Source organism: Vitis vinifera, chromosome 6, assembly GCF_030704535.1.
Source record: "Vitis vinifera cultivar Pinot Noir 40024 chromosome 6, ASM3070453v1".
NCBI lineage: Eukaryota > Viridiplantae > Streptophyta > Magnoliopsida > Vitales > Vitaceae > Vitis > Vitis vinifera.
Window position 1 is genome coordinate 2,355,095 of NC_081810.1, and position 24,534 is coordinate 2,379,628.

A 24,534-nucleotide genomic window follows, 5' to 3' on the forward strand; every position below is an offset into this window, starting at 1 on the left:
TGGAACCCCACAAAGTTACATCTAATCATTTTGGTCTCACTCAGCTTTATCTTTTATTTTCCTCCTCCCATTTTCTCTCCCTCCCCCTTTTCCCTATCCACTGCCCCCACAAAACCCCAAGCAAAATCTAGTTAAATCTGTCAAATTTTCTTGGTACTACCAGCAACCCCACCAGTACAATTGTTGGAAGTTTTATAAAGAAGGTTCAATAGCAGCTATTGGCGACCCCCTAGACAGCATTGTCATACAATCTGTGGACACAAAAGCATGTCAAATTCAATCACAGTTCCCCCAAGTATGGATTTGGAAAAGAAGAATTGAGAAAAAAAAAGCAGAGGAAAAGGTAACAACTTGTTAAATTATGTCTGGCAGAAAAGAAAATGAGGTATTTGTTCATCGAAACATTTTCCAAAAGTAAATAATGGTAGATCCTTTTGTAGCTATCCAAAAGAATTGGCTAGACATGAACAGAGATGTGAATGATGTTGACACATATCTGACACACCAACAGCAACTGGAGATAAGTATCCTACATTGGGCTTGAACCAAAGATCACTAAAAGAGCAATTGTTTAAAGATTTTTCACAACTGTACTAGGATACCACTCTCTTTTTTCAAACCAGTGGTGCATATACCTGCATCCTCCTGGGAGAAGATTCAAGCTCAAGTCTTCAAAATTCAAGTATCGCTAGCTTAAGCACTGGGATGAAGAGTAGACCAGACGTTAGGTTTGGATTGGAATATCAATCGCACCCTCCAAACCTCCTACACACATGCAACAGGGTTTCTAGGAAAAATACAAAAAAATCCATTATGCAGATGTTGTAAAGTAGAATATGATTATTGCCATTTTATAAAGGGTGTTGGTAAGCCTACTCCATGCTGGTGAACTTATACAGTATTGAGTGTAGTAAATAGCCGTACTTGGATAGAACCTCATATGTCTCTCCTTTTTTTTTTCCTTTTTATGGAGCTAAACTCCAGAGAACCTCAAAATCATGAGCAATACAAGTAAAACTGTTTGACACCAGTTAGGGTCTGTACACCAAAAATAAGAAATTGATTATGCAGAAGAAGAATAACAAATAGCATCTATAACAAGGACAGCATCAAGCCTAGGACCTTAGTTTCGGTGACCAACCCCAAAGTGAAACCTCTGTGCCTGCTGGTCATTAAATGCATATTCAAGTCGCAGAGGCCCTAAAGGAGAGTCCAGTCGAATTCCAAATCCATATCCATATCCACTTCCAGGCTTTAGCCTGGCCCCTGCAGGATCGCCTGAAACAAAGAAAAATAAATAAAGAACATTAAGTTAGAATTCTCAAACATTAAGCAGAAAATGGATTGCATAAGTACAAAAGTAACTACTTGAATGCTCAATTGGTTGAATTGACCATTTAAGCAATGGAGCTGTCTAACCAAGATAGTCTTTAAAATGTTTTAAGGATCCAAAAGCATTGATCTGGTGACTGGAGGTGGTCTAAAATTAGCTGGCAATAATGTTCGACATTAGAGATCACTCAAGTATCAAAAAGTCATCATGCCAACAGGTTGTCCAGCAATGGACAGCAGGGTTGTCCAGCAGTGGACAGCAGAGTTGTCCAGCTCAACGGTGACTCTTGTAGGCTTATCGGCTGTACAACTTAGATACATGAAAGGACAGGATTGCCAATCCCTATAGGACAATCCTGTTAGGAACACTATTATCATAAATACATTCATTTTAACAATATGACAAAGTAGTGATTATCAAACTTCAAGATGAAAACATGGGAGCACAAAATGCACTTAGGTTCTATGGCTTTTTTTGAAATTGTCCCACTGGCAACTTATTTCATCATCTTTAATGAACATCCAAAGAAAAAAGAGGGAAAGAAATAGAAAAATAAAGTTAGGAAAGTAAATTTTCCAAATAAATAGAACCTACCAGGCACGGTTGGGCCTGATCCAAGATCGGTTCCATAGTCAGCAAAAAGAGCCCCTCCTAATGGCCCGTACTGCAAAAGACATAAATCACAAGGAAACAATGAGTAGATGTATTTCATCTATTTAAGAAAGAAAAGGGAGGGTCCAACAACACATCATTTTCTTCCTTTCTACTCCATTTGGAGCTACATCCTCAGTATTTGACCATCTGCACCATTCTATCAACACCCTTTGATGCACCACTTATTCTCTTCTCTTTTATTTTCTTTTTTCCTCTTTTTTCTTTTTTGGTTTGGTAGTCTGTACCACTTACCCTCTTAAGGCCTTCAATATGAATAATATCACTTCTTATAGGTGGTGCCTCATCATATGATTGCAAAAGCTTCTCTTAGACATTGTAGAATTTTTATAAGAAACCACTGCTTATATTTCTAATTAGAATTGTTATTGTTCCATCATTTTACTTTCTATCTTGCTTTCCTTAACCCAACAATGACTCAAGTTTTGCTCTAGTTCTACATATATGATATATATCCACCTGTTTTTAAACCCTGTATCAGGAGTTTGTTATGTCTGTCTTGTATTCTTGGAAGCTTCATTCACTTCATGTGCACAACTAGAGTGACATCATCATGGACATAAAATAAACCCTCATTATGTTCCAAACACTGAGATCAGTGAAATCAAATAATTACATTCTTACCAAGGGGAAAGAAATTTCTCCACTACCAACCACATGAGAGCGACCTGAGCCCACAGCACCTTCTTCATAACCTCTCACACTGTTTGTTCCACCAATGGCAAATGCTTCATGAGGAGAGAAATTGCCCACCACATGACCACCAGACAAACTACATGGCAATAAAAACACCACTTCACTTTATTGTGAATAACAACAAAAGCAGCAAACTCATAAACAAACATATAAGCCCTGTTTGGATTGGCTTTTTGAAAGCTATAGGTTCTAATTTAAGCTCAATACCAGTTTTTGTATCCATTTGGATAACTTTATTGTAAGAGCTCATGATTAAAAAGACTTAAAGAGAAGCAAAGATCATATTACACCACATGGAAGCCCTTTAATGACTTATAAAGGAAGCTCTTTTATGTTTAATGAACATCTATAGTACCAAGATTGTCGTTTAAAATCATTGCTTTAGCTTCAGCTTTAGCTAGAATCTAAACCAAAAGTAAGAAGCTATCCCAAACAAGACCACAATTATGTTGATTGTCCTGTTATTGCCCCATGAAGATGTGATGATAGATTATTTCCTTCTTAAAAAAAAAATTCCAAACAGGGAAGCATACCTCAAAAGAAGGCAAGCAGGGCCAATTTCTACACCCTTTCTAGCACGAGCATTTACTCTATTAAAAAACAGCCACTCAGGCAAAACAGGTAATCCCTGTTCCATATTGAACACAAACTGCAGACAATAGCGTAAGTAAGAGGCCGTAGAACATCAAATAATAAATCTGCAAACAGATGATAAAAAACTAACCATTGAAGACCCATGGTCACCAGAACCAGTATAAACACTCTCAAATTTAGCAAGCAATGCATCATCATGGGTATTGCCACTGCACAGTAGGACCAGAAAATTAAAAATGCAAAATCAGAAGCAAGTATAATGTACCACAACTACAATATTAACAACCAAATAACACTTGGCAATCAATCCTAAAAAATATGCTATTATCAACCTTTAGAGATGTATACCTTGCAGTAAGAGGGCTGCTGTAAAAATCCTTAATAATAGGTTTCCCGTGTTCATCATGAGCACCAGCATGCTGCAAAATTGGGAGTCAACAAAATGAAATAGACAAGATACAGAAACTATGACACAACAAAGACAATAGACTAAAACTTACAATCTAAAGTTCAACCTTTTTCACAATTAACTTCCTAAAAACAGGAGAAAAAAATGCAAAAATTGTTTAACAGAACAGCAGGTAAATATATTGCTATGTTATTTGTTGGAGCACGGGCCAAACAATTCCATAAAGGTATGTACTCCAACATGGGTAAAAATAAACAACCATATGTTCTTTATAAGCAAATAAAGTGTATATGAAAAAGTGCCTTGAAGGGGCAAACCCAGTTCAGAAGTCATAATAAGTGAGATAATCCCTCTTGCAAGCATTGTTTAATCACATTATTACAAAGATCCACATCACTCTTTCAGAAATCCCAAGAGCCTTACCAGTTGCACCTTGCCAACAAGCAAGCCAATGGGGAACTAAAGAATCTTAGTATGTTAAAAACTCTTAAACTACCTGAAAAATGAGTCCTACTGTTCCGCTCCAATTTGGCCTGAATGGTCGACTGAATTCAATCCCAGCAGTAACGCGGCCAATGGTCAAGCTACTGTTGGCAGGTTGGCCTCCATGAACAAGAATTCCAGGGGTTCTTGAATTCTAAGCCAAAAAAGCAGTCGAAGCTATTAATCAGCTTCCCGCCATGACAAATATTATAGTAGTTAGAGACAAGAACACCTTATATTACCTGAATCATGATTGATCTAGATGTCCGCTTATCATCTCCTTCAATCCATGGGTCTGTGTAATTTATGCGAAATATTGAGTCAACTTGCCCCCTTTCTAATGATACATTGAGCTTTTGGTTTCGTCCGAAAACATTTCTATGGGAATATGCAAAGCTGCAAACGGAGTTCAAGGAAATATGAGCAACAATCTAGTGTAATACCAGATGATATCTCCAAAAGAAAAATAAAAAATTAACAAAAAATTACAACATTCTAAAGTAATCAATAGTCTCAAACTTCTGAAACAATCATTCCCTCTACTTCACAGTATTGATCATATATTAATGTTTATTTTATAATTATTAAAATTATGTATGTGAGATTAATATGTAGAAGGAAGGCTTTCTATTGTAGATTACATATAGCTCAGCTTACACATATGGAGACTCCGGATGGCACATATGGATTTGACAAAAATGACTATGTATTGAAGGCATCCACAGAGAAAGGGGAAAGCTCTATCATGTGACACACATTGAGGACCACTTTTCTTTTTAATGTTTCCTTTCACATTGTACATAAATTGTTTATTTTTTTATTATCACATATTGAAATTAAAATATTATAAAGTTTAAATTTAAATTGAGCATGTATATATTGGATATTATATACTACTTACATTATAATATATGAAAAATAAATAATTAATGCAATAAATTTATAATGCCAAACTTTTTTAACAAAAATAAACCAAAATATTTTTATATAAAATAAAAAATACCAAAACTTTTTGAAAATAAAATGCAAAACCATGTAAAAAATTAAAAAGTTTGGAAATCACACTTAACTTTAAAATATATATATCAAGTAAATATCATAGCATATACAAAACAAATTATTTAATCTCGTTTATTAACAATTAAAAAAAATAATCACATAAATTTAGTAACCACCTATATATTAGTCTTGTATACATAATTTTAATACATATAAAATATACATTAATATTTGTTTTAATAAAAAAATAAACTAAAATGCTTTCATATATAATAAAAATAAAAATAATTTAGAATTAAATAAAATAAAATAAAACCAAACCAAACCTTATAAAAATAAAAAGTCTAAAAATTGGTAGTTAAAATAAGTCCAAAACCATAGTAAGCAACTATGATTTTAATTTTAAGTTCAAAACCGTAGTTGATGAATATTGCTAAGCTTAAACTCAAAACCATAGTCAACTTACTAGAACTACCAACCACTTTTTGGTCTAATAAATCAAGTTTTGATATATACTCTCTTTCAGATCTAGGAAACAACTCTAAAAGTTTTTTTCCCTTTTGGAACATACAAGAGCAAAACAATCAACCTATTAATATTAGAAGGCCCAAAAGATTTGTTGTCTCCCGTAGGAGTCTAGGTAGTGTCTCAGTCCCAAGGTGGTTGATCATTCTCTTAGATCACATATTGACCATCATCTTGGTAAGCCATATTGCCTCACCAAGTAGCTAATCAGACATGAACCCTCCTCAAACATTCCTCCTTTTGTTCCTTAGCCTATACACTACTCAACCATCCTCCATTCGAAACACAATGGTAAAAAATATAAAATAAAAATAAGTTTGAGAAGCACTAGTCTAGGGATTTTTTTTGTTGGAGAGTCTATTTGAGGGATTTTTTGTATATAATAGGTTAAAATGGTTTACAACTCAGGAGGCCCACACACCTCATGGACCTTATCTTTTCCTTTTCAAGCCCTACAAGAACCCTCCAACAGCTTGTTACCTACATGCAATGGGCGTGTGCTGCAAAAAAGCTTGCTAAATGGGGAGTTGACCTATGGATGGGACTTTGGGTCCTACACTGCGACAATGTTTTTGTATAGGCAAAGATCAAATTTATTAAAAATATAACAAAAGAGCACACAAAGTACACATAATGCATACACTACACTGCAACAATGTTGGTTCACCTTTTGCAACCATCATATCCTTTTGTCCCTAACCTCACCCCAACTCAACACATGGCCTAACTGCCTACTTTCTCCACCATACGCACCCTTACCTATGATAGAGCCCAAGCCACCTTCTTTAACCTCCAAATGGCCTACTACCCCACTCTTTACAATTACGTTGAACCTTGTCATTGTTATAGTTCTCAAAGATAAAAACCACACTGAATTTTCCCAACAAATCAATTTTTCCAATCATACACTTAATTCATTATGGCACAGAAAGGAGCTTATGACAATTGTTATTCTCGCTATTCAATTTCCCTCAGGTGTTGTCTTGGTTGGTGAGAAAAGTGATTTTGGGGTAGCACAGAAGTTTTGTTAGGCAGAAGAAGAACAATGTGAAGGATTGCCCCTTAGTGTTTGTTTTGAATCATTTGACAAGAGCAGAACCATTGGATCTTTGATGGTCTGGAGTGTTTAGTTCAATTGTTGAGAGATGCACTTATTCAGTCCTCAATCTTCCATCTAAAATTCGTTTCAGTGTTGGTTGTCAGTCTATGAATGAATTCATTGAATGTTTCAATTTTTGTCAATTTATGAAACCCTTTATATAGTTCATGCGCACTGGGGGGCGCATCCCTCTTTCTTTGATTGGTGCTATACAAATTTTTGGTTTTTTTTCTTTTGCCTATCAAAAATAAATAAATCATAACCAGTCATACTTTCTATTGGCAACCAATTCAACTAGTAATGGCGGTAATGTATGTGAAAAATCATTTTAAAATTATCCATAATGTCAAACGAGGAGGCATTGAGTCTGTTTTGTTTGCCAATTTAAAAACTGGATTTGAATGGCGGTGGTTTCTCCTGGAGGCAAGTGCTGATTCGGTGTGGATTCAAAGACCTTTGAGATTTCTATCGGAGAGGTCAAAGGGAAAGTGAGTGGGAGAGTCTGCGAAAGAAGCCCAAACTTCTCTTCCTGGGTCCGCTTCAGTGGTAAAGGTTTGGCCTTCCTATTGGAAGGGGTTGAGACCTGCAACAGTCTCAAGATAGGGGAGCATTTCAGAAAATCTTGGGTGGAGGGGGGCAGAAGGTACCAATTGGAGTTGCATAGTAACAAGGCAGGACATTTTCTGTTTTGCACAACTTGGGATGTGAAAGGCAAGAGATTCTCCTTGGTGTTTCCCGAAGGAAGGGGTGTGGTTGGGGGATGGAAACTCTTGGCTAGAAAGTTGAGAAATTTAGGTTTTTCCTTCGCCCAGAGGGGAGAAGAGCCTAAACCCCTTGGTGGGAAAGAGTACTCCATGGTAGAGGCAAAGACTTCTAGCTCTGCTAAACTTCGTAATGCAGTGTGGTTGGAAATCAAAAAGGAAGTGATTGACAGTAATGAGGAAGTTCTGAATAGGAGCTTGGTGAGGAGATAGGGGGGACTCTCTGACCCACCCCCTGACCTCGTCTCTCTTAAGTCCTGGGCTCAGTCCTTTTGGAGGTTGAAAGGAAATCTTCACTTGGCTCTGTTGGGAAGACCCCTTATCCTCTTCGAGTTTGAAGATGTTGGCGAAGCTGAGTGGGTGCTTCATAGAGGGGTGAAGTTTTTTGATTGGTGGAACCTCTCTGTTGGGTGTCTCATTGAGGACAAGGAGTTTCGCGAGGTATGGTTAGAATTCTGGGTCTTCCTTTGCATCTTTGGGGCAAAAGTTTGTTCAAAAGTTTAGGGGAAGCTTGTGGTTGTTGACGAGGATACGTCGGAACGCAGGTTGTTGCAGTGGGCTAGGATTCTCATCAAAGTCAGAGGGTGGAACTTTCCCAGTTCCCTGCAGGTGGTGGTTGGTTCCACCAGTTACTCGATCCAGCTGTGGTGGGAGACTCCTCCATGGAAGAGCGAGGTGCACCCCTTGCAGCGTAGCAGAGGAAGGGGGGGAGGGATTCAGGGCATGGATAGGTCACGCGCCCCTCAAAGAGTAGCTAAAGTTCTTTCTATGAAGGGGGCTAGCATGGTGTTATTGGATGACCCGCTGATCTCTGCAAAAGGGGAAGAAGGCACCATCCCTGATGTGATGGGAGCAGTTGTTGGTACAGAGACCTGTCTGCCCCCTGCAGGTGACGGGTTGGAGCTTAGTGGAGGGAGGTCTTCTATGTTGAGCCAGGCTTTGTTGGGCCCAAAGAAAGATGTTAAACTTAAAAGTCCTCCTTTATTTAAAGCCCAATTAGATTTGGGTCTGGACTGCCCTTTAAGGAGAGGGGGAAAGTTTGTCTTTGGATCCTTTTCTCCTCCTCTCCCTTGTAATTTTCCTCCAGATCGGTGCCCTAGCAACTCATCGACTGTGTTAGCCTCCTTTGAAGGCCCCAATCCTTGCACATCAACTCTAATGGTTTCGATGGCAGCTTTGAAGCCTTCGGTTGACGATGTCCTTCTAGAAGAAGTCCTCAGATTCCAAGGTACACTCTCTTCATCCTGTACTTCTTGGGAGGAAGGGCCTTCTCCTTCTTCTCCTTTCTAGGCTTCGGGTTTTGATGTTGTTGGCAGGGACTGCAGAGGGAGTGTTCTTGTGAAGGTAAGGGGTGATTCCCCAGAGATGGCTTTTCCCAACACATTGGTGAAAGGGGCTGAAGCTGTGAAGGGGCCTCTGCCTATGGTTTTGCCATACAGCTCAGAGGCCGTCTTCCCCAAAAATGTTTCTCTTGATTAGGGCTTGCCTTCCGACAAGGAGCTCTCTAGGTTCAAAGAGTTTAGCAGTTTTTTGGGAATGTCGATTAAGGGGTGTGATAAAGAAATCTGCTTGTTGCTGAGTAAGTTGTGGAAAAAGGCTGGTAGCGGGATCCCTTGTAAAGGGAGGAAGAAGAAATCAGTGCTTGTTTCTCGCTTTGAAAAAGAGCTTAAGAGGTTGGATTGTTCGGTTAGTCATGGAGATTTTGCGCTTGCATCCAGAAGAAGTGGCAAAAACTATTGAGAGCTAATTATGGTGGATTGATGAAGATCAAAACCCTCTCTTCGAATGTTAGAAGACTCAATGACGGGGAGAAACGAAAAACTACTTAAGTCGGTGGTTAGGTCCCAGAAGGCAGATTTGGTTTGTCTTATTGAGACAAAGATGCAAGAGATGTCATTAAAGGTGGTGAAAAGTCTAGGTGTTGGTAAGTCTTTGGATTGGGGTGCAGTTGATGCTAAGGGAGCGTCCAGAGGCATCTTGATATTTTAAGATAATAGAGTTTTGGATCTTCTGGAGCTGGAGTGCGGAGCTTTCACCATCTCGGGTCATTTTAAGAATGTGGAAGATGGTTTTGCTTGGGTATTCACTGGTGTCTATGGTCTAGTCCTCTCAAGGGAAAAAAAAAAGACTTTTCGGATGAGTTGGGTGCAATTAAAGGTCTGTGGGACGATCCCTGGTATGTAAGGGGAGATTTCAACTCTGTTAGATTTCCAGGGGAAAAAAGGAATGAGTTCAATTTGACAACAGAGATGAGAAGGTTCTTTGAAGTCAACGAGGAACTGAGACTAAAGGATTTACCCCTTTCTAGTCACCAATTCACGTGGTGTGGTGGCTCTAACTCTCAAGTCGCATCAAGGTTGGATCACTTTTTAGTATTTGATGAGTGAGAGGACCACTTTCCAAGTATCTTCCAATGCACTCTTCCCATAATTGCCTCTGATCACTTCCCATCACTCTAAAGGGTGGAGGGGTTAAAAAGGGCAAGACCCCTTTCCGTTTTGAGAATATGTGGATTTTAGCAGAAAGAGCTAGTAAGGAAGAAGTGGACTAAGTATCCAGTTGTTGGGAGTAGTAGTCATTGCCTTGCTGAGAAGTTGAAGGCTCTAAAAAAGAATCTCAAAATCTGAAATAAAGAAGTTTTTGGCAATGTCCCCTTCAGGAAATCAGAAGCCTTTTCTCGAGTTCAATTCTGGGATTCCAAGGAGAGAGTTAATCCCCTTTCTATTGAGGAGGAAGAGGCTTTAGAGGAGCATAAGAAATGGGCTTTATTGGAAGAAGCTTCATGGAGACAGAAATATGGGGAAATCTGGTTAAAGGAGGGCGACAAAAACACCAAGTTTTTTCATAAGATGGCCAATGCCAGGGCGAGAAAGAATTTATTATCCAAGGTGAAAATTAATGGGGTTACACTGACTGACAAAGAAGAGATCAAGACTAGGGTGTGCAGGGCTTATCAGACTCTACTAACTAAAAATGGGGACTAGAGGTCGTGTCTTGGGAGTCTTCAATTTAGAGTGTTGGGAGAAGAAAGGTCCAGAAGCTTAGAAGAGCCATTTTCGGTAGAAAAGGTGTTTGAAGCCCTTTCCAGCCTTTATGGTGACAAAGCGCAAGGCCCAAACGGCTTCACCATGGTGTTGGCACTTTTGCTAGGATTTTACTAAAGCTAAGATTATGGCTCTCTTCGAAGATTTATTCCGCCTTGGCACGTTCCAAAGGAGTTTAAACTCCACTTTCGTAGTTCTAATTCCACAAAAAAAAAAAAAAGGTGCGGAAGAGTTGAAAGACTTCAGATCGATCAGTATGGTTGGGGGACTGTGCAAGCTTCGCACCAAAGTCTTGGCAAACAGGTTGAAGTCAATTATGGGGGTGTTGGTTTCAACTAACCAGCATGTCTTTATTCGGGGTAGACAGATTTTGGATGCTACCCTGATCACAAATGAGGTTGTGGATTCTAAGTTAAAGGCCAACGTCTCTGGCCTCCTCCTAAAATTAGACATTGAGAAGGCGTTTGACCATGTCAACTGGGACTGACTTTTTTTTGTCATGTCTAATATGGGGTTTGGAGAAAAGTGGATTAGCTGGATCAAGTGGTGTATCTCCACCGCTAGCTTCTTAGTCTTAATCAATGAAACCCCTTTCGGCTTCTTTTGAAACACTAAGGGCTTGAGACAAGGCAACCCACTATCTCCCTATCTTTTCATTTTGGTCATGGAGGCTCTCAGTCAGCTACTGTCTAGTGCCAGTTATGGGGGCTTCGTTGAAGGGTTTAAGATGAGAAGAAGCAGTGGGGAAAGAAGGGATTTGCTCCATCTCCTGTTTGCCGACGACACACTAATTTTTTGCAACGCCAATAGTGAAAATCTGAGATACTTGAGTTGGGTGTTTTTGTGGTTCAAGGAGATCTCCAGTTTAAAAGTGAATAGAGATAAAAGTGAGGTTATCCCCATAGGAAGGATTGAGTCTTTGGAAGATGTTGTTTCAGTGATGAGGTATAGAGTTGGGAAGCTCCCTACTTTTTATCTGGGACTTCCTTTAGGTGCCTCCTTCAAATCTTCTAGGGTGTGGGATGCAATGGAGGAGAGATTCAAGAAAAGATTGTCTTTGTGGAAAAGGCAAAGGGTTTGTTCCGAAAATTGCATCCTTTGGTAGTGACAAGAGAAGTGGAGGATGCTTTGAGTTGGAAAGAAACTAGGGATGGCATTTTCTCTGTTAAATCCCTCTACTGCTCCTTCACGAGGGCCTATAGTGACCCTTTTCCTTGGGGTCTTATTTGGAGGTCTTGGGCTCCTATGAAGGTGAGCTTTTTTGCTTGGGAAGCTTCTTGGAATAGAATTTCAACCATCGACCAGCTCAAAAAGAGGGGATGGAATATGTCGCATAGGTGCTACTTGTGTAATGAGAAAGAGGAAACTAGTGATCATTTAATCTTGTTTTGTAAAAAGGCTACAATGCTTTGGAGTTTGATTTTCTCCCTTTTTGGTGTGCAGTGGGTTTTGCATTCTTCAATTAAAAGGAATTTGTTTGGTTGGCATGGTACCTTTGTGGGTAAGAGGAGGGAGAAGGCTTGGAGGGCTGTCCCTATATGCTTAATGTGGACCTTATGGAAGGAAAGAAATGAAAGAGCATTCAATGATATCGAACGGTCAAACCAAGCTTTAAAACATTCCTTTTTGTATACTCTTGTAAATTGGGTTAGGGTGTTTATAGATGATCATACTTTGTCTATGATTGACTTTATAAAATGGCTATATACAGCTAGGGGAAAGGTTTTTCGTCTTCTTCACCTAGTTTTTTTGGCGTTCTGATTGTATACTTCGTGTGTATTGTTTTCGCCATTTCTAGGCACTTCTAATACAAGCTCTACTTACCTATAAAAAAAAATGTATGTGAACAATCAACATGGATAAACTATTCTAGACCACTTGGCCAAAACACCATTTTAAACAATTCAACACAATGGAGTATAGGATCATTCAAAATCATCTAGTAATCTGATTTTCCACCATATAACCTCCTTTAATAATTGATACAATATACAGCTATACATGATGATCAACAACTATTTATACAAATTTATCTTCTGAAATTTGATCCACTATTCCTACAAGTAAAAAAAGACATTAAACTTAAACTACTAGTTTTGGTTTAAACTATTAGAATCCTTTTCTTAATTTGTTTCTATCTTAACTAATAAAATCCTATTTTACTTTCGTAGCATATTTTTTCCATGCTTTATTTCTAGGGATATAATAACTTGGCATTTCTGGGTTAGCACTTAGAACTAAAAAATGTAGGGTTCATGAATCTCCAGACTACATGGTTTTCTTTTGTAAATGTTTCAACAATTTGTGGTGATATATCCTAAGAATTTATCAAGGCAATATATAAGGAAGGGAATTTCTTGCCTAGACTACTTCATATCCAGTAAAGGCCACCTGCCCATGAGTCTCTTAGATGCTATGACTAAACTGAACTATTGAATTTCACTAATTTCTCATAAGATAGTATAAAACAGTCATGTATGAAGAAGAAATCTAAAAGTCCAGTATCAAATGAAATGAAATAAAATAAATAATTAAAACTGGAAGAAAATTCACATCTTTCTAGATATCAATCCAATCCCAGTTAAAATCCTTCAGACCAACCAAACCTCTTCAATGAATATTAAATCAATTTCATCTAAGAATATTTTCCTTTTTCCCTTCAAAAAAAAAAATGAGAAAAGATAAGGAAAAAAAGGCTACTCAGAGAAATAGTCCAAGATATCACCTGAAATCCCAATGTATTCAAGCTTGTGTAAACTAAAAATGCACATAAAAACTAACAACTCAACAAGTGTCACAAGAATGAGAAGGCACCTTGATGAATTGTGATACCAATTGCCAACAACAATGCATATCAGCTTATTTGTGAGATGCAGACAAAGGATGCAGTATATAGAACCACAAAAGATGTGTCACCTAGGTACTGTAGTCTGTAACTTACCTTCCAATTAATCCTGATAGTGGCCGACTAGTTGTGATCCTACAAAGGAGAAGTATCACCGATTACAATTTTTTTTCATAAATACAACTTAAATGATATAAATATTAAAATTCAATATACACATAAATCTAGTGACATGGTATTGTTAGCTGGCCACCATGATAACATCACTTACCCTCTTGAAATTCCTCCACCAGCAGAAAAACCTCCACTTACACGCTCAACAACATTCATCACCAAATCAATCTTATCACGATCTGCAATGTTGCAACAAAAGTTTTGCATTTCAGAACAACAAAAGAAAAGAAATTTTTAACTTTAAAGACACCAATGTATTTACACAATTTTTATAAGTAGCCTTTTCCCCCCAGGGAATTTGAACCTACAGGCTAGAATCCACCACATCCCCATCCCCATCCCAACCCCTTTCCACTTGAACCATCAAGGGCACCAACATATGTACATGCACAGACATAACCATTCCAACATGTATATTGTTTTATAGGTACCACCTTTTTTTCCTGGGAATCAAACCAGAAAACCCCCACATCCCCATCCCAACACCTTGCCACATAAGCCAGGCCTCAAGGGCACCAACATATGCACACACCCATACAACCATTCCCACATGCATAGAAGCATCTCCAATTATTTATGCATATAAATTTGTCAATAGTTCATCATGCAAGTAGAATAACATACTAACAGTTATAAACACAGGGAGCTGCCTAGTGTTAACTAGAAACTTTTCTCTCATTATGTTCTACACCTACAGTTCCAACTCTAAATTAGATGGCACTTCCAGTTCATAAAATTCTGAAAAATCTACAAAGGATTTTTCATATGCACAACATTTTAAAAAATAAAAATAAAACAAATAGCACACACCCATCTTACCTCCTACAGATTGGTGAATAATAGAAACATCTTCCATTATTCCCATTGTTAACACAGTCTCCGCATCTCTTTTTCCTTGGATCAAACTATACACCTACACAGAAAGTAATTAAATAGAAAAATCCTCACTAGTCAAAGGATGTAACTAAAAACTATTGTACTAAGCCTGGAATCAGAGATAATACAATGTTATCCAAAGACCAAAGAAAAAATAATATTTTTAAGGCAATAAGTAAAGTTGTTAAAAAAGTATAAGAAAATACTTCAGTACACTATCACAATGGAGAAGTAGGTATTAGTGTCAAAGAAATCCCAAATTAAGTCCTTATTGAATACAAATGAGATGAAATATGTTCAGCTAGAAGGCAATGAGTCACTATAAGGAAAATAGGGAAAAGACCAATGCAAATTGAAGTAAAACTCAGTAAATCAACATGCCGACACCTACATGGCAAACAAAGCTGAAATTAGGGTAATACATCTGGACTTCAACCATTGAATTTTTTGAATCTAATAAAACCACAAATAGCAATACTAAGAATATCCATTTTCTAACTAAATCATCCTTTTGACTTGCCATGGACTAACTTGGATGAAAATGGTTCCATGCAATGATGAGGAATAGTGTCTGTATTCATTTTTTTTATAAGTAAACGCACAGAAAAATGATATATATAAAGAAAGAAAAAGGCATCTGAAGGCCGACCCAAAGCATGCAGGGGTATACAAGAGGTGCCAAAAGGCAAGAACAAAAAGAAGAGCGGATACAAAAAATCTCACCAGCCCTCATCTAGTATGTATTCATAGTTCCATGTACACCAACAATTAAAAATAAATGAATAAATAAAAGAAAAGAAAGGTACAATGAAATTCTAGTTTGAAAACTATTAATCCTTTCTTATTTAATTGACGTACAACTCCACAATAATATTGAGATGCTTGATTTAAGTTTTTTTCAAATTCATAAATAACATGCTCTCCATGACACTGCTATGCCAATTTAGATTGAAAGGAAAATCATTATTGTGTCAGAATAGCTCAATCCTCGGAAGTAGAAAAGCTTACAACACCTATATTATGCAGAGGAAATACCAAATGGTGGTTGAATCTGTTTTAGGGTCCTTTCAAAGGAGAAGCATATCCAAGCAGTCAATGCTAAGTTGCATCTCAGGATGATAGTCTAACAATGCAATGGTGACATAATCCTATAATAATGATGTGGGAAGATGGTAAGAGAATGATTAGCTTAGGGGAAGAGCAATCCAATACTTGTGGGAGGCAATAGCTGCATAGCGAGAAGGTCACAAGAAGCACTCTGGATTATCTTTTACATCTATAACTACCTCAATTTGTTTCATGAAGGGCTAACCGGATTTTTATTTTCTTTTTTAAGTCTTGAAAGTCTTTCCTTTTAAGTGTCACAAAGAGCTCTAGAAAATGTCTTTCAAATCTCTAAATTTCAAGGGTGACAAAGCGCCTTTGAACATCTTGCAAGTCTCTGAACATTTTAGGTTTAAGAAGTCAAAAAGAGTCTACATTGTTTTTCAATTGACTACCTTCTTCTATTTTAGAATAGCTCTAACTTAGAAATTCTTTAGAACTTTATCCATAAAGGTTCTAAAGCACTTTCTCCAATAAATTTAATAAAGTTTCAAAAGTCTCTTCTCTTTGATAAGAGTAAGCCTATTTATAGAAAGGATTGATCTTCGTTCCCGAAAGATTCCTAGCCAACCTATGAACTAATAAGAATGAAATTTCATACATCACAACATGACTCTTCCTAACAGCAAAGCTAAAATCTTCAAGCCAACCAAGCTTCACCCAAGGCCTTGACATTGTAAATTGTCAACAAAGAAAACCAGCACGATCCCAAAGAAAAAATCGATAAGCTCATGTGAGGGGTATGCGTTGCTTAAATAGATGTTGTTTTGTGCAAGGACGGAGAGGAGTTAAATAACCATATTCTCATCATCAACAACAAGGCTCACTTGCTTTGAGACCTTTTCTTTTCATTGAATCCTTCCAAACAATGTAGAGACTTGCTCCCAAGATGACATAGACCTCGATGGCAAAGAGTTGTAGAAAGGTGTGGAGAATGGCTCCAAACTGAAGAGTGTAATGGTAGAACTTTTAGAGAAAAGACGTGTTCGAGTTTGTTGCCAAACAGTTTTTTCTTAAGAACTTTTTGGGATTGGTCTCAGATCCCTCTGAGGTTTGATCTCTCTAGGTTGGACTTTATTGACAATGGAAGTCAACATATAGCCTTCCATTTCTTTTCTCTTAGCAACTTTGTATACCTCCCATGTACTTGAGCCTCACCTCCCTTTTTATTAGTGCCTTTTAATACGTAATAGATGGACTATCAAACTAACCTGACATAGTTGTGAAGACACGAAATAATATTAGTGCAAGTGTAGAAGCCTTGTCAGATCTGCTCATTTCACACTGAAAAGGGCAAATTCTTTTTTAATTCTTTTTTCACAAATGATTTTTTTTCCTTCTTTTTTTTTCATATATGCGCTTTCTTCTCTCTCTTTTCCAAGATTATTTTAACAGATAAAATTAATGGGTTTCCACAAATAAACTTGACTGGTTTTCAGTATTTTTTTAAACAATGACAAAGAACAAAAAAGTTTGAAGAAGAAGAGATAACAAAGGAGTTTATTAGAAGCCAGGTTTCACGAGCAGTTGATGTTTGATCTGTTCAGTATTCATTGGGTGCAAACTGCTACCATTAAGGAGGCTCCATTAGGGTGGCACGATTTCTTTATCGAAAAAAGGCATAAGAAGGTTTGGAGAACAGCTCCCTTGTGTATTTTTTTGGACTGTTTGGAAGGAAAGAAATCACAAGTCGTTTGATAATAAGGGGCATTCAGATCATTTTTTTGAAGAATTCCTTTCTAAGCAATTTGTTTACTAGGGTAAAGATGTACATAGAGACAGATTTTGTAGAGTGGTTAGGTTCTTGTTCAGAAAGGGTGTTGTTTCTTTGTGTTCCCTCTTGTTTTTAGTGCTTTTAGGCACTATTTGTATGTGTCTTGTATACTTTGTTGTGTCCTTTTGGCACTTTAAATATATCATGCTCTCTTTGCTTATCAAAAAAAATGATCTTATTAACCATATGAGAGATTATTTAGGGATAAAGGAGCAAGTGAATTTTCATAGGGGAAAAAATAAATTTGCATTGGAAATAGAATGACATTGATGGTTGTAGCTATTTTTATTTACATTTTAAGAGACATGGGGCACTTAACCTCCCTCAAGAGCATTTTTTTTTTTTCTTGAGAAGAAATATGGAGAAAGATTTTGACCCTCAACATTTTGGCAAGAAGCGGGTGATCAATGGTGAATAGATGTATTCAATGCAAGTCTATTGATGAATCAACAAACCACATTCTTATTCACTGCAATAAAACCAGGCTGCTATGAGGTTTTTTTGTTAGTTTTTTATCGGCAATCTTCAAAATTCATTGGGTTTTCTCACAGTTGATAAAGGAGCTCCTTATTGAATGGAAAGTTCAAGACATGAATAAGGGGAAAAAGAAAGTTTGGCATTGAACTCCCTTTTGTTTGTTTTTGAGAATTTGGAAAGAGCACAATGGTAAAACCTTCAAAGAGGAATCCTATCAAAAAAAACCTTCAAAGAGGAAGAGCTATCAGATCAAGAATTGAAAGAAATCTTCATCAAGTGCCTTATGAAGTGGTCAAGGGTGTCAATGGGGTTGGCAAACTTTTTTTTTTTTTGATAAATAATGGAGTTGGCAAACTATTCACAATTAAATGTTTTTGATCGCTTAAGTTGGGGATGGGTGTTTCTTTCTGCAGGTTGTTTCCTTTTGTTGGCAGTTTTCTTTAACTTTGTGGTACCTCATGAATACCCCCTCTATACATATAGGGTGCATCCCCTTTTATTACATTTTTTTAATCTCATTTATTTTCCTCTAAAAAAATACTTATAATTTTTATAATTTCACATGTAATTAAGACTTAGCAAGAAGCATAGACTTATAACATAAGTTTCTAATTGAAATCATGTAATGTTTTCTTAATTTTAAAATAATAAGATTTTAAGAAATATATTTGGACTAAAAATGTGGTGCAATTCAAATTGTATCACCTTTTATCAATTTTAAAATAATAAAATATAGTCCCAACCTTAAAATGAGATAATAAAAAAATAAAAGAATAAATCATCTTAGTTTATTAAACAATAAAATAAAATAATCAAAATAATAATCCTGCAATTTTGGGAGTATAGTTTGATTATAAAATCTTATGTTCTTTATATATTTGCTTTGTTTACCTATCAAAAAAAATTATAAAATCTTATGTTTTCTATACGCAACATACCACTGTAGCAGAATATATAACAATTACAAAGGCATTTACTTTACCTAGCAATAATCTTATTCAAATTTATACCTAAATAGAACGATAGACAATACAAGTACCACCAACAATAATTAATATTAGAATTTCCCATAGTATTATATTTTATTGGAAATAAAATAATAAAAATATCAAAGTAAGAATCTTAATATTATATATATATATATATATATATATATATATGAGTATGGTTTCTAACCTTGTAGTTATCTTAGAGAACTTCCTGCTTGATGCTAATCTAATTATATTATATGTTGCAATCCCCATTCTTGCACCCATTATTAGATTCTTTTTTAGCCAAGTCCCCATATCATAAGGTTTTGGAATCCGAGGGATCAGACTCCTAGACAAGTACTCATATCCAACAATTGTACTTGAACCCATGTAACATAGATTTTAATATATTTCCTCTACTTGCTTATCCAAAAGAAAAAAAGAAAGCAAAAAAAGAATTCCTAAGATACCATAGAACCCTTTGAACCCTATCATGAACCCAAGCAAGCATTAAGCATCAATGTGCATTAAGGATAAGGTAGGTGGTTATTGATCAAATTTTCCACATTGTACCAAGTGAGCCTCACTTTCAAGGAGCCTTCTTGCAAAATTTGCACCAGATGCTTGTTCATAGTTTTCATGACACTTTTTGATAGACAGAGCTTATTCACATTTAACATGGCATATCACACCTAGAAGGTGTCATTTAACCATTGCCTTGTGCCATTATAAGTGTCACCCACTTATTGGCCTACTAGTATAATCTAAAAAAACCACCCTCCTACATTATTGACATTCTACGTTCAAGGTTACTTCCTGACAAAAATACATATCTTTTGATAGACAAATAAGAATAAATATAATAAAAAAAGCACCTAATGCCAAATAGAAATAGGACATCTTTATAACATATACAGACACATCCATGGAAACGCTCCATTTACCACAGCAAATAAAAATGCCTAAAAGTTCAAATCAATATACACATTATGTCATGATTCACACCATTGGAAACTGGTATAGCAGTCATGAGATTGTGAAGCTGAATGAGAAGAAATGAACTCAAACCAAATTACTAATGGTGTTAGTGTTAATATTATCCCCCCCAACTCCCCTAAATGTGTGTAGCTTAGAGATAATGTCTTTTAGCAATGAATCAGATTTCCAGAGTTTGAAACTCCCCACTAGTGAAATGGTATATGGTAGAGAGCCAAGCTTATACCATCTAGGATTAAATAGTTTTTTTTTTTTTATAAGTAAACCAGAAATTCATTAAAGAAGAGGCAAAAAGCCACACAGCATACAGGTGGTATACAAGCCGGCTAAGGCCTCTAAAACAAAAAACCAAGAGAGACTCACCACCCCTTAAGTGGATGCTAACCACTCCAAAAAGCCTATAAGGGGGAGAGACTCCTCACCTATAAACAATCTAGCCCAACTCCATAAATTACAAACAAAAAAATTCTTAAGTTTCTGGATATTCAACACACCCCCCCCTAAAGGCTAATCTATTCCTCTCCTTCCAAACCGTCCAAAAAATACACAACGGGATGGATTTCCAAACCTTTTTCCTTTTCTTCCCCACAAAAGGGCCCCTCCAGCTAATTAAGATCTCCTTTACAGTTTCTGGAAAGACCCACTTAACATCTACTAACCCAAGAACAATATCCCACAGGACTCTGACCACTATACAGTGTATAAGAATATGATTTACATTTTCTTTTTCACAACCACACAAAAAACAACAATTTGGGAGTTGTAACCCTCTTTTCTGGAGCCTATCAAGAGTAAGCACCTTCCCCCACGTCGCCTCCCAAGCGACGAAAGCGACTTTGGTTGGAAGTCTATCCACCCAGATACATCTAGGATTAAATAATTGAGTAAATTTGTGTAATGGAAAACTCTCTCTCAAAAATCTTAGAACTAGTATCCTAAGCCTAAGGCTTGTGGGGAGACAGTCTTTTCTTTTTCTTGATGTTTTGGTCATCCTTGTACACTTTCTAGGTACCTAGATATTACCTGTTTCAGTTCAGCACATGCTAATTGTTTTTATACAAAAGACAAATGAATCGGTAGTTATTACCTAGGTTACTAGGAAAAAAATACTCTTAATTCTTATTTTACTTTAAATGATCAATAAGTAGAATTCAATTACTCACAAATTTGTGAGTGTCTCAACGAATTAATAAAAGAGATGAAGAGATTCCAACCAATAAAGCGACAATCATATCCACTAGAAGACACCTTTTCAATGATAATATTATACTAATGGATGACAAGAAAACCAAAGAAAATCCTTTTTCCCTGAAAATTGATCATATATCAAAAGGAAAGAAAATATACCAGTAAGGCAAAGGAAGGTTAAAAATGCAGCTATGGTGGAGACTCACTCATTAATGAGTGTCACCCTCACTTTAGATTCTTCTTAAAAACACACTTTCAGCTTCTTCTTAATTATACACTTTACCTCAATATTTATTTACTAGAAATATCATCTGTTTACATAAAAAAGACTAAGGTCCATGTGAATACCTGTCCCTTTTTAGTTGTAAGTTGTCGAAGTATTGTTTCAGGCTTTGTCTTCCCTATGGTTGGCTCACCACTGAAGATAAAGAGTTGGGAATATAATGTTACTCATGAAATCTAAACATACAAGTTCATCAAATAAGACATACAAGTGTAAGTGTGTCTATATATATATATATACACACACACATGTGCATTGTGTGATAAAGATCAACTCAAAGAAGTTCTTACGTCTTCCTATCAAGGAAACGCACGGAAATATCATTGACTTCAGCTTCTGAAACTTTTAATCTAATAATACCCCCAGAAAGAATTTCAACACCTGAAACCTGTCAATGATTAAAAATAATTGTCCATTAACATGAACAGGTTACAGTCCAAATCATGACAAACTATGACTAGTATATAAATAAACAATTGCAAATATGATATCCTAGATGAAGCACTAACCATGCCAAAAAGGCCCCTTTCATTGTACCAATCATTAATGGAAGTTATCACGTCATCCAATCGCCTAATATTAACCACTTTTCCTGCAACACTTGACACCAAAATTAAAAGACAATGGAGGTTTCACATGAGCACATTTGGAAATATGTGAGCCAAAAAGGTAAATAATGTGATATATATATACATAAGCATAAATAAATATAAACAGAACATACCATATCCATCACGGAAAGCATCCTCTAGAAACTTCGATGGAAGAACATTAGCTCCTTCACATACCAACCCTTGAAACTCCTGGTTTGGTTCTACCTTATGCCACAAGAAATCAATGTTAAAAAAAAAAAAAATCCATGCCAAACTACTGCCACCCCACCCCCCACACCACCAAAACAAATATATAAATAAGAAAAAAAACCAAAAAAAAAAAAAAAAGGAATAGATCTTTTTAATTTTCCGGGATCTCACTCAACTTGGATCATCACATTGATTTTCAGCCTAACTAATTACAATTGATGAACCTCATGAAAGCCTGACATCATAGCAAAGATAAAAGGATATCAAGGATCCAAATCTAGAACCCTGGAACCCACTGAGTGTTAGTATATAATAATTAACCCAAGCCATTTGTTTATTAACTTAATCCTTACCTTACAAGATCAGCATTCCACATCAGCAATAAAATGTGAAACATCAGCAGTTTTTCCTTCCTTTCTCATTCCCAGGATGGTTAATCATCTACAATTTTGGTTATACAGAGGACCGTTTATTTCTTGCAGTCTTTACAAGAATACTAAAAGCTTTCTTGTATTCACCGTGTGCTAACATTTCCTTGCCAATACATTTTCTACTCATTCCTAAGCTTCTCTACTTTTTCCTTCTATTAAATGTCCCCACTGATTCGACATTATCAAAATCATCACAGCAACCATATAATTTCCATCCAATCTTCACAATGCAGTTCATAGTGAGTCCATTTTTTTTTTATAAGAATTCATAATGATTCTATAAACACCTAAAAATTCACATATCTAAATACCACTTAAGAAAAAAGCAAAACCACCCACTAATAATGCAAATTAAAATAGCCATTTCTAAAATATTCGAATTATTCACATTTTACAAAACCAAATTAATAAATAGCCAATCATTTTGAATTCAGACCCGAATTGTCCCAAATTTTTCAGAACCACAAGGCAATGCAGTTCATAATGAGTCCATTTTTTTATTTTTTTTATTTTTGATAAGAATAAATAATGATTTGATAAACACCTAAAAATTCACATATCTAAAATACCACTTAGAGAAAAGCAAAACTACCCACTAATAATGCAAATTAAAATAGCCATTTCTAAAATATTTGAATTATTCACGTTTTACAAAACAAATTTAATAAATAGCCAATCATGTTGAATTCAGACCCGAATTGTCCCAAATTTGTCAGAACCATAAGGCCTAAACCATATGCCATCAAAAATTCAATGCCAACCAAACATACCCAAACCAAAACTCAAACTCTCGGCAAAATTAGCTAAGGAAATGTAATAAACTGGCCAATTGTTTTGAATTCTTCTAAGTTTGTCACAACAGAAAAATTTAAAGCCATCCATTAATTAACCAAAGACACAATATCAGCCCAACATACCCAAAACCAATACTAATTCAAATTTTCAGCAAAACTAACAAAAGAAAATAAAAAAAAAGTCAATGCTTTCAAATTCTGTTTGCATTCTTTCAAATTTGTCAGAACCTCAAAATTTAAACGATTCAACTGACTAAAATTCCATCAAAAACACAATGTCTTCCAAACATACCTGAAAAACCAATCGAATCCCATCGCGAGTATCGACCGCGACTGGCATACACGACCAAAAAAGGCCGCTATCAATAATTCTATGCACGTCCTCCTGAACCTCACGCACCGTGAGCGCCGAGTTAGGGCGACACGCCTTCAGCGCCGCCACGGCCTCCGCTTCGAGGTCCTTCCTCTCCAGCTCCTCGCCGTCCTTGTTCCGAACCAGAACCTCACTAATCAACACCCTCTCTTCATCTTCCCTCGGGTGGCGAGCAACGGTCTGGCCCTTCGGCTGAGTTGCCGCGACCTCCAACTGAGTCGACTCGGCGGGCTGAGACAATGACAGCGACGCCGAGCAGAGAAGCGGGGATGGTCTGGCGAGAAAATTGAGGGGTTTCCGAAAATTTCTGAACGAGTTAACGAGATGAATCACTGACTTTGTGGCTTCTGTGAGATGGGAGCCTAGGGTTTGGGAAAAGAAGGAAGGGGGTGAGAGAGGAATTTTGAGAGAAGAAGATGTAAATCGAACATCCTCGTTTTTGGACATTGTGGATCAGTGAGCGAAACAAAGATCGAAGACGGGTTTTGGATGAGAATCTGAAAAACCCTAAGCGGAAATCATTTGCCGGAGGTTTATCATTTTCCTATGGTCTGCAAATTTGCAATGAAGGAGATAAACCCTACTCCGTTTATTCACTGAAATGAGAAATTTTCCCTCTTTAGAAAAATAAAAATAAAACAAATATTTGATTAAAAGGATAACACTGAATTAATTGGTTAAAGGGTTATAATAATTCTCACATTTGTGCCTCTTTTGGGAAGAGTTTTTTTATTTTTTACATAAATGCCCCTAATAATATCAAATATTTATATCTTAATTTTAAAATAAATAGTTATTTTTACAAGAAAAGTACTAAGGGTATTTTTGTA

General features: G+C 36.5%; 1 protein-coding gene across 1 annotated transcript; it reads right to left on the bottom strand.

Moving 5' to 3' along the window:
* Positions 1-820: 820 nt before the first annotated feature.
* On the bottom strand, positions 821-24,351 carry LOC100255222 (outer envelope protein 80, chloroplastic). Its single transcript, XM_002285471.5, has 16 exons — positions 23,624-24,351; positions 22,028-22,121; positions 21,813-21,895; positions 21,594-21,691; positions 21,369-21,438; positions 14,454-14,547; positions 13,732-13,813; positions 13,557-13,595; positions 4,430-4,583; positions 4,201-4,341; positions 3,644-3,714; positions 3,426-3,504; positions 3,235-3,350; positions 2,630-2,777; positions 1,928-1,997; positions 821-1,278 (listed from the first exon to the last, which is right to left on the bottom strand). Exons 1-16 carry the CDS (start codon positions 24,149-24,151, stop codon positions 1,124-1,126), a joined length of 2,022 nt encoding a protein of 673 aa, XP_002285507.2. The 5' UTR covers positions 24,152-24,351; the 3' UTR covers positions 821-1,123.
* Positions 24,352-24,534: the final 183 nt, after the last annotated feature.